The sequence below is a fragment of the Solea senegalensis genome, linkage group LG20 (genome assembly GCF_019176455.1).
Source record: "Solea senegalensis isolate Sse05_10M linkage group LG20, IFAPA_SoseM_1, whole genome shotgun sequence".
Taxonomy (NCBI): domain Eukaryota; kingdom Metazoa; phylum Chordata; class Actinopteri; order Pleuronectiformes; family Soleidae; genus Solea; species Solea senegalensis.
Window position 1 is genome coordinate 13124477 of NC_058039.1, and position 17796 is coordinate 13142272.

General features: G+C 38.2%; 1 protein-coding gene across 1 annotated transcript; it reads right to left on the bottom strand.

Annotated features, from left to right (window-relative positions):
* Window positions 1-3973: 3973 nt before the first annotated feature.
* On the bottom strand, window positions 3974-16068 carry bmp8a (bone morphogenetic protein 8a). The gene is made up of 7 exons (XM_044052057.1): window positions 15378-16068; window positions 8530-8722; window positions 7124-7272; window positions 6239-6418; window positions 5899-5978; window positions 5173-5283; window positions 3974-4503 (listed from the first exon to the last, which is right to left on the bottom strand). Exons 1-7 carry the CDS (start codon window positions 15922-15924, stop codon window positions 4354-4356), a joined length of 1410 nt encoding a protein of 469 aa, XP_043907992.1. The 5' UTR covers window positions 15925-16068; the 3' UTR covers window positions 3974-4353.
* Between the last annotated feature and the right edge of the window lie 1728 nt (window positions 16069-17796).

The following is a 17796-nucleotide window of genomic DNA, read 5'->3' on the forward strand; positions in this document are numbered from 1 at the left end:
AAGACATTTATATGACTTTTTGGGCTTCTGACTATACTTAGACATTTTTGGTAATTTTTAGGACACCTTACTATACTAAGACATTTATATGACTTTTGGACGCTTACCTTACTTAGACATTACTTTTACACCTTACTATACTAAGACATTATATGACTTTTGGACTTACTGTCTCAAGACATTTTTGTTACTTTTGGACACTTACTACTATACTTAGACATTTTTGTTACTTTTGACACTTTACTATACACATTTATGACTTTTGGACATACTATACTAAGATATTTTGTGACTTTTTGGATTACTATACTAAGACATTTTTGTGACTTTTGGACACCTTACCAAGACATTTATGTGTGACTTTTGGACACTTACTATACTAAGACATTTATGTGACATTTTGACACCCCCACTATACTAAGACATTTATATGACTTTTTGGACACCTTACTATACTAAGACATTTATATGACTTTTTGGACACCTTACTATACTAAGACATTTTTATGACTTTTAGATTTTTACTTACTAAGACATTTTGTGACTTTTTTGGAACCTTTTACTGCTTTTGGCAATTTATGTGACTTTTGGACCTACTATACTAAGACATTTCTGTGACTTTTGGACACCTTACTATACTAAGACTTTTCTGTGACTTTTGGACACCTTACTATACTAAGACATTTTTGTGACTTTTTGGACACCTTACTATACTAAGACATTCATATGACTTTTTGGATGCCTTACTATACTTAGACATTTTTGTTACTTTTGGGCCTACTATACTTAGGCATTTTGTTACTTTTGGACACCTTACTATACTAAGACATTTATGTGACTTTTTGGACACCTTACTATACTAAGACATTTATGTGACATTTTGGACACCTCACTATACTAAGACATTTATATGACTTTTTGGACACCTTACTATATATATACTAACATGTATATGACTTTTGGACACCTACTATACTAAGACATTTATATGACTTTTGGACTTACTATACTAAGACATTTTGTGACTTTTGGATACCTTACTTAAGACATTTTGTGACTTTTGGATGCCATACTAAGACATTTATGTGACTTTGGACACCTTACTATACTAAGACTTTATTTCTGTGACTTTGACACCTTACTATACTAAGACTTTTTTCACTGACTTTTTGGACACCTTACTATACTAAGACATTTTGTGACTTTTGGACACCTTACTATAGAAAGACATTTATGTGACATTTTGGACACCTTACTATACTAAGACATTTTTGTGACTTTTTGGACACCTTACTATAGAAAGACATTTATGTGACATTTTGGACACCTTACTATACTAAGACATTTTTGTGACTTTTTGGACACCTTACTATAGAAAGACATTTATGTGACATTTTGGACACCTTACTATACTAAGACATTTTTGTGACTTAGTATAGTAAAAAATGTTATCCACGGAATATACCATTTATAGTCACTTGCCTGATAAATGGTTAAATATTTAAAAGCTTGTCTTGTTGTGGTTTAATGTGACAGGACAATAAGGGGCATCACCCTCTGTCCTCCTCCACCACCACCGGAAGACACCCAGCCGCCTCTGTCCACACACAGTGAGCCCGAAACAGAGAAGATGGATTAATTCAGCTTGAGCCAGTTCATCCCAGGAAGCTGGATTAGTCATGAAAACAGCAACCGCAGGTGTTTCCTGCCCTTTATTTATTTTCAAAAAGAATGCTGTTAATTGCTGTTGTTGATGTTGTTGATGTTGTTGATCGTTGAGTGAATGTTCTGCACTGTTTCCTGTTTGTGTAAAAAAACAGAAAATGTTAAAATAATTTTTGAAATCTATCTATTTCTTTTCAAGTGACAAATTTGTCTTCCCTGAAGCATTTCTTTTTTTTTTAAGTGAAGAATACATGTTTTTTGTTCTGCCCATGGCCTAGTGGAACAGGACCTTGGCTTGTAACTAGAGGGTTGCAGGTTCAAATCCTGACAGATAAAGTGCCGGGGTACCTCTTAGCAAAGCATCCAAACCCTGTTAGTTGGAAACTCTTGAATTACATACTTACATTTACATTATACTAAATGTCTGCAGTCGTTGCTGAAAAGTAGTTCATGTTCATCTATATATATAAATGTAATAAAAAATAAACATCAGATCAAAGCTTTTCATTTGGTAAAAGCAGTTTCTAAAAGTGCTGGGTTTCAATTTAAGACTAAAAAACAAAAGGTGCTTAAATCGAAACTGTTCCCTTGATCTTTGACTTTGACTGTAAATTCATAATGAAAGTGAAAACAGATTTTAAAAATGACAGGAGTTTGGCAGTTTGTTGAGTATTTAATATAAAAAATGTCCTCTAAAATAACAAAAATAACAAGATGAGTGACAGCTTCTGGCTTTTTAAAGACTGTCTACCTCAGAAAAACACTGGAGGACAAACCTCTATGAGTTTGTGAGGCCATAAACTGATCTCTGCTCCGAGACAATATTAATGATCTGATAATAAAGGATTATTATTTTATTTCTCTCACATTCTTATCATCACAACTATTATTAATATTGTAGGTTTATAGAAAGATAATGCATCAATAAAAAGAACATTACAGTGAGCGTGGACTGTTTATTGTTGGTTCAAAAGTCAACGCCGCAGTTTGTGTCATTAAAAACAACTACAACATAAATGTTCAAATTCTTAAATGCAAAATAAAGGCCACTTATTATAGGTACAGTATGTGTGATTTAGCAACATTTATTGGTGAAGTTTCATGTTGCAGCTGAATATCTGTCACCTTATACTTCACTTCATGAAAATGTCTTAGTAAAAAATACAAATACAATAAAACAACAATCGGTGCAGTCTTAAAAACAGATTATCGTTTCTGGGTAAGGTGTCCAAAAAGTGAAAAAAAATGTCTTAGTTTAGTAAAATGTCCAAAATCAACAACAAAGTCAAACTATAGTATTTTGTCCAAAATCACTCAAAACATCATGCTATAGTTTGTTGTCCAAAATGACTGAAAAAGTCAGAGGCTGGTATGTCGTCCAAAATGTGACCAAAAAGTCATACTTCAGTATGTCTTCCAAAATGTGACCAAAAAGTCACACTTTAGTATGCCTTCCAAAATGTGACCAAAAAGTCACACTTTAGTATGCTATACTATGACATTTTTTGGTGATTTTGGACGTCATACTATACTATGACATTTTTGACCGATTTTGGACTGCATACTATACTATGATTTTTTGACCGTCGATTTTGGCACCTGAAGGAAGTAGATCAAGAACATTGGGACCCATCAGTGTTCATGGACAGTGGATGTGTTTGTCTAAGAGAAGACAGTAATGACACAACTACCTTGTGGTTCCAGATATAGGGGCAGAACCAGCAACAATTCCTGCAAACACTGTATAAATTCACTTGGTGATTAATGATGCGATAAAAGAAAAGAGAACTAAATTTAAATACATCTTCACTTGTGTACCGTTGACATGGCACTGCTTACAACTTTTAAATTCCAAACATAATTTGCCTCTTAAACTTGCTCACTATGTTAAATCCGTATCTCTAAACCAGTATCAAGATTAGTTTGAATTTTAGTTGATGGAAAGGAATAAAACCATTTGCTCTGATTCCATAGCTGCCAAAATAATGATTCCCTCTTCTTTCTGGTCTTTCATTTGTTCAAAAATAGACAAAAAGCTTGCCGTTTTTTTTTTTACCCTAAATGTGATGGATCTTCGTTGTTTGTCTACTTACAACTTTGAATTGGTTAATTTACATTAACTATGTTAAGGGTTGGTTTCACAAAGAATACAATGGGAATTTTTTTTTTGGCTTTTTATTTACTTGTTACAATATATTTTAAAACCCTTCATGTTAAAAGCATAAATAGACAAAAAACAACAATTAAAAAAAAAAGTCGAAGGGCTGACTTTTTGAGTCCCGTTGACATCTCCTCCATATTCCTACTGTTTGGTAATACAAGTCAAGATAATGTAAATTGTTTTTTTCAATTAATTGAATACTATTTAAGTCTCATTTAGATTTGTGTTGCAACCACAAAAACAGGCATCATTAATGGCACGTCCTGCCATCCAGTTTCATTTGCCATCATCTGTAAGAACTACAAAGATCCAAACCTTCCTAATTCATTAGAAAAGAATCAAGCATTAGTTCTGGAGAAGAAAATGTCCTTCAGCTACTATTATCAATGTGTATAAAGCCGACTCAACATTTTAAAAATGTTTGGTAACAAACAAATGTGTACAGTCTTGATTTTACAGTAAAAAATAATGTTGAAATGCAGATTTGGCATCTGAACAAATGTCTGTGTGCTTGTGTAGAAAATGACTCATAAACACCCACAGGTCTTAACCACCATGTTGCGATGTTTTTTGAGAATGACATTGTTGTTGTCGTCATAGAAGAGAACAGAGATGGGGCTGAGCTTGGTCGGGGCGCAGCACGCCTTAGGAACCTCGTCAGGCTTCAGGAGGTGAACCTCAGAGAGAAAAACACAAGTTACGCATTTTAGAATTTAAATCATGTAGAAATACAGTGAAACATTCAGCAAAAAGTGAGTTTGGCTAGAAACACCAAGTAGTGAAACAAATACAATTATTATGTAGGAAAAAGTTGATATTATGTGTTTGTACAGGTATTGACACATCTTCTCTGAACACATCCTAGAAACCCACACACCATAGAGAAAACCAGCGATTTTACATCATAGCACATACAAGTTGTTCATCCACCACTGCCTCCATCAGTAAATTCAAATGTTACTTTGTGACTCCAGTGTTTTAATACTTTGTTTGAAACTTACAAAGGTGTCAATTGCTTTACGAGGCAGCAGCGAACCAGCAGCACCCATGACCTTCTGAGCTAAAAACACAGATTTTTATCTATGGAATTTGGTGCAGGAGAATGAGCACCAGTCCAAAAATCATCTCTATCTAATGGTGAGTTTAAATGGGTCAACATATTCTTAAACAGGTGTAGGTTTTAGTAGCTTGCTAAAAATCTGTTTTTCTTTACTGGTAGCCATAATATCAGTGTTAATTTCTTAAAATTCTGTACAAAGATGTTTTTATTTATCTTTTTTCAGGAAACTAAAAGAAAACACAGTGCGTGAGGTGTCAGTGTCACATGTGTCGTCATAGTTACTGACCACTTGCTGGATGAGGGCGTGGTTGGTGGCGTTCATGCAGGAGCCCAGAGGATAAAAACACTCTCCGTCACAGTAATAAGCTGAATAACCATTGGGGGCCAAAACCCAGTCCTGAACAAAACACAGAATATATAGATCACCACAAATAAACAGCTGAGGTTTCTAATCCGATGTAAAAAGAAAAATGATGGTTAAAATCTTGTGTTGCATTGTGTGTGTATTTATCAAGAGAGTTAGAAAAGTCACATTAACTTAATTTGATTCAATTCAGTAAATGTTTTCATGAAATAAAACCAGGAGATTTTAAACCAGGATAAGTATTGTTGAGAATATTGTGTTTTGGTTGGTTTTCTACTGACACTATTATTAGTAGTATTTGTGAGTAACAACAAATATTTCTTTCTTTTTTGTAGCAGGATTAAATCCCGGTTCTAATTTTCATTAAAGCTCATTTATACACAGTGTAATTTATAAAAAAATAATGTCATGAACTTTAGTTTTTACCAGTACCTTCGTAGTAACACCAAAGGTTGAACACATGAGATTGAAGTTTAAGGAGTGAAGTTATTTAATATTTGGGGGATTGAGTTCAATTTGATTCAAATGTAATAAATAAATCTAAAAAAAATATTTTAAAGTTAAAAGCTCTGACAAAGATAATTGTTAATTAACACAGAATAATAAAAATAACTTCAACAGTGACATGAGTGAAGAATGAACTCTCACCTTCCATCCCAGGTCACTGAAGCTGACGTAGAGTTCATGTTTTTTACACGGCAGAGCTCCGTTGTTTACAGGACTACGATCTGTCAACAAACAAGAGAAAAGTTTTCATCATCATGACGTGTAAATAACTGTTTAGTCAAACTTTCATTATTCATTCTGTTTACATTGAAAAACTGATCAAAAACGTAAAGTTACCATAACATCCAAGGTTTGACTCTACATATTTAGAAAATTAATTCTGTTTGCCTCCAAAATCCTTAACATGTAAAACTCAAACAAAGCAAAGTGGCAGAGAACCATGACATCCTGAATGTGTGAGCGTGTGCAGCTGGACACTCACTCTGAATGCTGGGAACTGGGAGGTCGTATTTTGGTTTCCTCCTGCGAGGATGAGGTTTTACAGCACGAGGCGGTCGACACGGGATCTGACTCTCTCTGAAGAAGATCACCATGAAGGGCTGTTTGGAGCGAGGACCTCGACGACCCACCAACCCGATCCAGCCTGCAGACAGGGAGCGGTCTGCAACACACACACAGTCTCCACTGACTTTGTTTCCAAACAGGAACACAGACAAATTCAAACGATTAAAAAGGTTTCATCACATCATGTAAAAATTCTGAAACACTGGAGGAGAAAACACAAACTTGTTTTTATATCTTTGTGAGGACACGTCATAGATAAAGCATTTTCTAGCCCCTTACCCTAACCCTCAGAAATGAGGTTCTGCCTCATTAGGACCAGGTTTTGGTCTCCATGAGGACTACTGGTCCTGACAAGGTCAGTGTTTATTACAGAACAATGCCCTAAAAGACATAACACACATAGGTTTGAGCAGCTATTCTTTTTAGGACACCTAATCCATATCATGTGGGCTTTAGCCATTGTTTTGTTTCGGTTTTAAATTCATTATCTTTAACTTCCCAAAGGATTTAAAGTTTGCTTCTAAATTGAAACTAAATCCAAAAGAGTGCATTTAAATGCATACAATTGTTAGTGTTCAAATTTAAATCATAGTGATTAAATCAATACAAGAACAAACTCATTGTCAAACGTCACCAAATATTTCAACTGAATATTAATGTAAACATTTCATTATTATACAAAAATTGTTTAATATGTAGACTAGCAACATTTTCATCATTGTGTTTTCAGTGTAACTTAGTTTCCAAAGTGTCTCATAAAAACAGTAGAGGGCGCTGTAGCGTAGCTCAGGCCTGAACTCACCCTCCTCAGTCTCCACATAGAGACGGATGCCCAGGTTGCTGCGAGGATGGAGGAGCCAGTGGTTTGAGGCCGAGGTGACGTCAAAGGCGAGCCATCCTTCCTGACCTGCAGGCACCGACTGCATGTCCAGCAGCACCAACTCTGGTTCTCTGAACACACAATTGTAGAAGTAATAATAACAACAACAACAATAATAATGCACAACATCTTCAGTCAATTACACATAAACACAAGGTGCGAGTACAGTTGTGTCTGTGCAGAAAAGCACCAGTGAGAACTTTGTGTTGTATCCGTTTGCTTTTCTAAGTGTCTACACCGAGACTGAATGTTTCTTTTGAATAATCTTGGAATGAGCTGTGGAAAAACATGAAGGTTATTGAGATTTAAATAGAAAGAAAGAACATAGTTGAGTAATTTGTTGATTATTTTCTCATTGTTTGCTGCATAAAATGTTTTGATTTAATGATTTGTTATTTGAAGCAAAGAAACCAGAAAATTAGAAAGAAAATTGTGTCGATAATCACTTAATCATTGCCATCCTACATTCCTCAAATTCTGTCTTTGTGTTGTGGTTAAATAAAAAGTAATTTTTTTTTTACATTTTTCAATTATTTTTTTTCCCCCGTCGTTGAGAATTAGTTTTTTTTCCACCGTATAATAAACTTCTCATACAATAAATGTAAAACTGCTTCCCATCATTGTCACATGAAGAAAAAATAGATGAAGCAATATTGAACTTTACTTTTCATTTTCCAACATGCACAGAAAACATCATTAAATCCAATGAATTTAACAACATGAAGTCAACATGGTGGTGGCACCAGAGGAAAAATCTAGAGAATCAGCAGAGACAGTCAAATTCATCGTCTGCAGAGTTTTCAACAAAGTTCACGGACATTTAACTGGTACAGAGATCATTCAGAGCAGGAACAATAACAAGCAAAAGCTCTGAAGCATTGAGGGGAAACATCTGAGAAACAGACTTGATGAAAAAGATATTTGTGTATATTTTTGTGAGCACTAATCATTTAAAAAAAATATAATTTAAATTTGAGGCAAAGTTTAGGTTCAGACCAAATATCTGAACATCCATAAACAGGGGAGATGAAAAAGTAATAGTGATTAATAGCAATTAATAGTTTAAGGCCTAAATTATGTGCAGATTTAACAATAAAAACAATCCTCTAAATTGAATTGTAAAATGTGTAAAATACATAAAAAAAGATGAAATAGAAATAGATAGATGATAGATACACAGATACACATACATACACACACTTTGCCTCAAGTCTAAAGCCTGAATTTGAATGAATCATCAAACATGACTAATCATTAAAATTTAAGGCAAATATCTAAAAAAAACAAAAAAAACAAACGACAAAATGAATAGTTTAGGCATGACAAACCTGTGTCTGTTCTCTCTCTTGATGACGTAGACAGAGATGTGCAGAGTTCTGTTCGCTCTCTGACCCACAGTCAGAGTTTTATAGATGCGGAACTCAGCCGCCGTCACCGTTTCTCCCTGAGGCAGTGGCGTCAGGTCGAAGCGGAACTCCTTCCAGTACGGACGAGGCTGTAGCAGGTCACGCTCCTGCTCCACTGAGGTCACAACACAGAAAATACAGAGAGACACAGACACGTCACACATTGTAGAAGCTCAGAATGAAGGTCGCTCTTGAAATTAGCACCTTCAAACCAAGGTCATAATAGGTAACGAAAAAACACTTACATTAACTGAAATAAAACTAGACAAAATAATAAAAATGACTGAAGCTTAGTTGTGCATTTATAAAACTAACTGTAGCAAAAATGTGCTTAGTTAGCCTCAAACTCCCCTTATTCTGACATAAAAACAAGAAAGTTTTACATCAACACAGACGTTAAAAGGTCTCCTCTCATTTTAAGTCATCACATCAGCTTAATCTTAATTTAATTAAGCTTCTTCTAATTCCATTATAGTCACTATTTCAGTCTCCACAAATCACATTCTCTTCATTTCCTTTTAGGCCCGCTCAATAAACATGTTGTCACTCATAACGAATATACATTTATAAATCACATATTGGTCAAAATCACTGTATCGGATACTGGACGACGAAAGTGCAAAACTAGAACACAACAAAAAAAAATCCTATTTATCGCATATTTCACTATGTACAGACAATAATTATGAATGAATAGAATAAACCTAACCCATGTATGTATGTATGTATGTATGTATGTATGTATGTATATATATCTATATATATATAGATGTATAGATATATATGTATATATCTATATATATATATATATATATACACATACATACATAAATATATATATATATATATAGATATATACATACACATACACACACAATAATATAGTGCAATGCCTATTTAAAATGTTACTGAACACTTAATTTAGCTCGACTTAACTGTTAATTATACATTAAAAAGTCACCATAAATTTAGCAGAACCAACTAAATTCTTATTAACTTAAGTTTATAAAAGTTAGTATTTTAATTAAACACAAAATACAAGAGACAATCTTTAAATTCAACACATTCACAATAAACACAAACCATTATTCACAGTGCCACAGGTACGTTCACTCTGCTCAGCCGGGCAGCGTTAGACACAAAATGGCCGTCGCGCGGGAAAATGCGACCACTTTTCACCCCGTTACGAGTAAATAAAGTGCCTCAAACAAACGCAACCTTTACAGAAACACTTTCCTTAACATAATTTTACTGACAACATAACTATTTACGGTTCATCCCATGTTTACTGACCTGTATGAAGCAGGTAAGAGAAGAACAAAGAAGACACGGCGCGTCCAGTTTCCTGCCATGATTGCCTCTAATGAAACGGAAGTCGGTACACCCTTACAGATCCCCGGAACAACAAGAGTGAAAATAAACGTTCCGCTCCTCCCGCTGCGCTCAACACGAACAATACACCTGACTCGATAAAAATGATTACAACAATAAAACATTCTAATTTCACCACATTAATGTGGTCATAATGTTTTAGTTTTTTAAAAAACAAAACAAAACTATAAACAGGTTAGAGCAGTGTTTCCCCAATCCTGGTCCACGGGGTTAACTGTCCTGCATGTTTTACATGTTTCCCTGCTCCAGCACACCTGTTTCTAATAGTCCGCTCGTCATCTCTCATGCGAATTAGGTGTGTTGGAGCAGGGACACATCTAATGTAGTTTTCACACCGAATAGTCTGCTTTGAATAACATATTCCCATCCTAGCCTGAGTCGGTGCTGCATCAAGAATTCCTAAAGGAGAAGACGAGACATACAGTATGATGAACAAGAAAACTCACTCATCTGTTGGTTGACGTAGGTGAACTTTTGTTTCCTCCACATAAGATGGACATGGAACTGCATTAAATCGGTGTTGGGTTTTTTATTTTGTTTTATGTTAAAATACAACACATATACGCCGCAACAATGTGCTCAGACATTTCTCCCGTATGTTTTGGTTGTGTTTACCCACAATGTCCTGCATTGTGGTCCGCTCCCTGCATTTGGTTCATTTGAAACAGACTAGAGTTTTCTTCTTTGACACACATCAGAGTTCGGTTGCACATTCACACCTCCACAAACAAATCAGACTTTCAGAGCAAACGAACAAGGGTTCGATGAAGAAGGACTGATGTGAATGCACCCTAAAACATGCAGGACAAGGGTATCCACAAAGGGAGAAGTGAATTCTACTGTGAATACTGCTGTTCTTGTCCCCGCCTGCTCCAGCTCTGCAGCTGTATACTTACAAATGTTCGGATCGTTTTGCTCAACAAAGACGTAGAAAACAAGTGACATTACGTTGTTTCTGTTAAAAAAAAAAAGAGTTGCAGACTGCAGCTTTAAATGCAGAAACTTTAAACGTATAACTGTGTTCAGCTGTTGTGTTCTTTTCCCCCAGTGTTGTTCACTCTGCCTTGCTCAAGGACACATCAGCAGCAAATGCTTGCACATCACGTTCCACTGCTGCTTTTAAAACCACAGCCAACAGAAAAGTGGAGGGAAACGACTGAACGTGAACACATCACGACATGAATGAACAACATGTAAATGAAGGTGAACAAAAACATACATACACACACCTGTGTAACGTAGGAGTGTGTGTGTGTGTGTGTGTGTGTGTGTCCTAGAAGAACCTCACAAGGACATGAAACGGCTCTGGTCATCAGGGTTTGGTCCACACACAAACACACACACACACACACACACACACACAGTAATTAGAGACACTTAGTGCTCTGAACCGCAGCAGCTGCTCAGCTCACTCACCACTAATTGCAGCTCAGTCTGGTATTTTTAGCGTCGCTCCTCCACACACACCAGTATTTTCATCTCCTCGGACGTTTGCTGACTTTTTTTTTTTCACTGTGTCAGTGGGGCCTTTAATTCTAACCAGCTGTGTCGTCCCATTACATATGCGTAAAAGGAACACACACCCATGTGTGTTTGATTCCACTGACATGAATGACACACACACACACTGATTAGATTAGTCTCTGAAAAGAAGCTTTTACATTCAAGACCAATTTCTGAACGCAGCCAATATATGATTTATTTTTTCCTTCATCTGATAAAATAAGAACAGTTTAATATAAAACACATGATGCACAAAATTAACTTAACTTTTAGAAATGAATTCTACAGCTCAAAAAAACTGGTGGTTTTTCAGTTTGACAGCATAAAAAAGCATTTCTAGTCCCCGCCCACCCCTGCTCTGCTGCTGTATACACACAAACCTCCCTCAGGTCTGACAGTACAGTATTGTACATTATTAACAACAAATAATATTGCACTGTTTCTGTTCATGGAGACTAAACAGAAGCAGAAGAAGAATAATAAGATATAAAAAAAAAATGACTCACTGTAACTTTAAATTCGGGGGTTGACTGATACCAGGGGGGTTTTCAGGCCTAATATCGATACAGTTATTACTAGTTAATGAGGCCGATAACAAATATTTGGAGCCGATATGCATTTAGTCAAAATGTAACTTTCAGTCAAAATTGTGAATTTTACAAACGTCAACACAAACTTTAGTTTAAATGACTTTAATCTTTATCAATACTTTTTTTTTATTTAGCTGTTGTCAGTTAAAGCAGCAGCTTAAGACTTAATGTCCCAGAGAAAGAGACGTGAGCAGAGACTCAGTGACACACTCTGTAATTACTAAATAATATCAGTGTACCTATAATCTATAAAATCTGCCAATGATGGATCACAAAAAAGTCACTGAATAATTCATCAAAATCCAGCGTATGATTACTTTAATTTTAATGTTGTCTTGATCTTTTCTCAGTAAAACCACGTCTTCACTGCAGTTTCACACTTTGTTTACGTTTGATTTGGAGGAGGAAACAGAAACGGTGTGCGGCGTGCGTGTGTGTGTGTGTGTGTGGACCGTTGACTGTGTTGACTGATAAATGTCAGGTTGGTTCGTTTTCTTCTCAGAACAGAGAAGAAGAATTTTCCACATGAAACATTTGACGTGAGATCATTAAAGAGTCTGAGCTGAAAAAAGGAGCCGGTGTTTCCCACCAAGATCATCATCATCATCTCATTCAGGAGGAAGGAAGCCATCGAGACCAGGATGATGACAGATTACGCTGTATGTACTGTACACACACACACTCTCACACACAGACTCAACAAAACCGTATCCCTAACATTAACCATAACCACAACTCAAATCTTAGTCATAAACTTAACCAGCTCCTGCAGTTCCTGAGGTTGTGCCTCATTAGGACCAGGTTTTGGTCTACGGAGGGAAATGTCCTCAAGAGGTAGCAAATACAGGAACACACACTTTAGTGTTTTTTTAGGACACTAGTATCAAAATCCATGTATTTTAAGTTTTAGTAAATTCTCAGTGAGTCTCAGAGTCTCTCAGAGTCTCAGTGAGTCTTTCAGAGTCTCAGTGAGTCTCAGAGAGTCTCTCAGAGTCTCAGAGAGTCTCTCAGATTCTCAGTGAGTCCCTTAGTGAGTCTCTCAGAGTCTCAGTGAGTCCCTTAGTGAGTCTCTCAGTCTCAGTGAGTCTCTCAGAGTCTCAGTGAGTCTCAGAGTCTCTCAGAGTCTCAGTGAGTCTTTCAGAGTCTCAGTGAGTCTCTCAGAGTCTCAGTGAGTCTCTCAGAGTCTCAGAGAGTCTCTCAGAGTCTCAGAGAGTCTCTCAGAGTCTCAGAGAGTCTCTCAGAGTCTCAGTGAGTCTCTCAGAGTCTCAGAGCGTCTCTCAGAGTCTCAGTGAGTCCCTTAGTGAGTCTCTCAGAGTCTCAGTGAGTCAGTGAGTCTCTCAGTCTCAGTGAGTCTCTCAGTCTCAGTGAGTCTCAGTGAGTCTCTCAGAGTCTCAGTGAGTCTCTCAGTGAGTCTCTCAGAGTCTCAGTGAGTCTCTCAGAGTCTCAGTGAGTCCTCAGAGTCTCAGTGAGTCTCAGTGAGTCTCAGAGTGAGTCTCTCAGTATCTCAGTGAGTCTCTCAGAGTCTCTCAGTGAGTCTCAGTGAGTCTCTCAGTATCTCAGTGAGTCTCTCAGAGTCTCTCAGTGAGTCTCTCAGTATCTCAGTGAGTCTCTCAGAGTCTAAGAGAGTCTCTCAGAGTCTAAGAGAGTCTCTCAGAGAGTCGGTGTGTTCAGGAACACTGGGACAAAATGAAAGCGTACAAATATAGTCAGGCCGCACTGACATGGCTCTTCATTCTCACTGTGGGGGGAAAATGTCTGTGGAGCAAAAAAGAAACATGAACTGCAGCAGAGACATGTCACATGTCAGTGTCCTCAAGTTCACACCGAGTCCTCCGTCCAAACCGCGCTGAGAGAGAAAAACTGCTGAGTCAACAAAACTCAGGAGGATTTTTTTTCTCTGCTCAACATTAAAAAGAAACATCAGACATTTGTGAAAACAAAACCATTGCACTGGACTTTGTTTCCATGGAAACCACACTGATGGACACTTTAAACACTGAGTCGCTTCCTATGTGTCTCATTGATCATTTAGCTATCTTAAGCCTGTGTTTGCTGCTTTACCTTGTTGACAGACAGACATTTTCTGAAGTTAGTAAACTCACTCACTCTCGTGCACCAAAGTCCATTGAGAAAATCAGCGTTTTTAGCCCAGGGAACACAGGAGCTCCTGGTCTGCTGCTCCCACATATGGTACGGTTGTGTTACTGTGGTGGATCTGATTAAAGGATCGCAAAAACAGAATTCACAAAATAACACAGTCAAACTTACTTATGGAGGCTGCAGTGGATCAACAACTCCTGTGATGCTATGATGTTAAATCACTGATTTTCTCTATGGACTTTGGTGTGGGAGAGTGAGCAGTCTATACAGCAACACAAACATTCATTTTCAGTCTGAAAAAGCACTCTTATGGTGAAATGAAGTGGAAAACATGTTCTTAAGACAGATTTAATTAGTGGGGGGTTTTGTGTTTAGTGGCTCAAGTCCTTGTTTGTCCTTGTGTCTCTGATGGCACTGGGTGTGCAAGTGGACATGATGCAAACCAAACCAACCCCCAGTTTGAACCCTTGAGATTTGCAATTTGACCTGCACCATGTCAGTATTGTTATAAGATGTCACCAGCTGTCAATCACACATTGTATTTTCCTCTAAATGGTAAAATAATTTGCATCACATGTTGTTGAAGAAGACCTGAAACTAGAGACCATTAACTGCTCAAGAAAATGTTCACTGATGTTAGTAGAGGCTCATGTTCCCATAGACCTCCATTTAACCCTTCTGTTACCAACCCTGTCGTCGCTGACAGGACCTGGCATTCGTACTTCTCATTCCCATAACTCCTAGACTGTTTGCGATATCTAGAAAATTCAAAAACTATGAAGTGACGATCTGTCCAGGATGTGAGGGGTCACATCCTGGACAGATCGCACCCCGCATCCCTCATGTGGAGAGGATTGGAAATCAGAGAACTAGAGCTTTGCGACCATATATTTGTCATTACGGTAGAACCTCAGGACTTCCACGGAACGACCATCCAATCACAGACAAGATTCACCAGCGCAGTAACTGGCAGATATTGAAAGTGAACGTTGTCTTGGAAAAAGGAGCAGAAATCCAGGCGGCCTTAAGTCAGCCAGTGGAGTCGCCCCCTAGTGGCTAACTGCCACTTCCTTCCAACCTTTTTCAGAATGCTGCATCCATTTTTATACGCAAGTATAAACTTCAAAACACCTGGACTATCCCTCCACAGAGGCACATGCAGAGGGAGGAGACGTCTGGACTTACCCAGGTTGACGAAGCTCATGACGGTGTCGGCCTCGCTGACCACCGTCCCCAGTGGTGGTGAGTGTGTGCTAAGTGTGGGCAGAGCGGCGTGGTTGACCTGAGCTAACCTCTCCACTCCTCCAAACCTGCCCATGCCAGGACCACTCACGATGATCTCGTTGCCCTCGTCCTCCCCGTCCGCCGACATGGCGTGGTACAGGTCCAGCATGAAGAGCGGAGCGGAGGAGGGAGGCCTCAGCGGCGGGTGGGGTCTGGGACGGCCTGGCAGACCCAGGATGGACAAGATCTCCTTCTGCATCTCCTTCTTCTCTCGGCCGCTGAGCCTCTTGAAGCTGGAGTGGACCACGGCCTCGGCCTGCTGGCTCCACATGGAGAGGAAGAGGAGGAGGAGCACGGGCAGGAGGAGCAGGGTCCTGGGGTGGAGGAGAGGCCGCTGGAGTCTGGTGGAGGACGAGCTCCTCTGCTGCAGGAGGAGGCTCCTGCTCGAGCGTTTCATGTTGGTGCAGAGACAAGAGAAGACCACGTTTGAAGGTTCCTCAGGTTTCATCTTCTGCTGGAAAATCAATGGTGACGAGAATTCACTCTGGACTGTGTCCTCAGAGTCTCCACAGACAAATGTAGTGTTGATTTACGTCGGATGTGTTTAGAGGAGAGATTGTGGATGTGTTTACAGCCTCAGACTGACTGTTTATGTTTCCCGCCCCTCTTTCCTCCCTCTCTAATCTTGAAGGGGGAAAAAAAAGAGCCTCCCTCTCTTTCAGCTGTGCAGCTCAATAAACAGAGATAATCAGAGAGAGGACATGATGATGATGATGACGATGATGCTGCACCAGTGGAGGACTGCTCCTCACTTTGAAGTCGTCAGACCTGCAGGATGGACAGAGAGTCTCTTAGTGACGAGCAGGTGCTGCAGAGGTTCTGGAGGAACTGAAGACGTTCACACCTGCTGTGAGTGGACGAACACGCAGACCTCAGCCTCAGAGGAGCAACCACTGCTGGACGCTCTTTAATCCATGAGTGTTCATTCATCCACTCACCCACTCTCTCTGTGACTCCAGATGTTCCTCTCAATCCAGTTTATATCTGAAGAAAAAACAACAAACGTTGACTCCAGGAAACTGTTTCCCGATCGTCGTCCTCCAGAGAAGAAACTGGTTTTTCCTTCTTCAGATCAGTGGAGTCACAGCAGACAGAGCAGTGTGTGTGTGTGTGTGTGTGTGTTTCCTCAGTGTGTTCCTGACCAGGAGGGAGTTTCCCTCCGAGCCTCGGCCTCTCCTCCTCTTTCAAGTCTTCAAACCTCTCTCTCTTCTGCTGACATCTCTTCATCACCCCTCCCAGTGGTCTCTCTCTCTCTCTCTCTTCCATACCTCCACCCATTTATCTTCTCATCTCCTCATGACTGCTTCCTTTCATGGACTAATTGAGTCTCAGGTGGGAAATTTGTCACATGGAAACGTCTCCTTTCACAATAAGACTGAGGAAAGTTTCACAAATTAAAAGCTGATTTAATTCAATTTAATGTATTAAAGACGGCTTAAATATAACTGAATATTCATATTCAACTGAAACTGTTTTAAAACCATTCACAGATATTAATCATTTATCAGATACAAGAGAGAGAGACTCTACACCGTCGAGTTTATTGTATATTTATGTAATTTATCTGTTGCTAGTTTGTGACTTTTGTCCCTCGTTGGACTTTTATATGAAAATATATATGATCAAACACGTTAAAACTGCACTAAAATGACATAAAATGACATGACAATGACAAGCTAAACTACATGACACTAAAAAGATAAATATTAAATAAAATCAGTACAATAAAATATGATAAAAGTTGCTGAAGCTACACTTGAAAGTGTAAGTCAAATAAACCTAATATGACTGAAACAATGAATGTGCACAGCTCTGTTTATATTTAAAACAACTCTGCATCGTCACTAAAACTGAATCATGAAACTGCATCCCTGGAAAATTGAATCGAACACAGACAGACATTACCTTCTCCTCAGTGGAGAAGGTAATTATACTATTTAACAAGAGTTACATAAAAATAGATAATCAATAATAATATCATTTTTCCCATAAAAATATTTTTCCAACTTCTGCCTCCATCACAAACTCAAAATACTGATTTATTCCCACTATTTTAACCCTTGAAATGCCATTTTCATCCCAATCCCACCATCTTCTTTGAAGGATAAACCTGGGATAATGCTATGATTTATTATTGTGGGGCTAAACATTAATAGATCGTCATCAGTTACGGATATCGTTACCTTAATTGTTTTCTATCTCGCCAGTTTGACTCAACGAGACTCCTCTTCAGGTATTTATCAAATACGGTAGAATTATAGATGTTAATATTTATGATACTGCAGACCACGTTTGAGAAGTGGCTCCTTCAATAAAGATT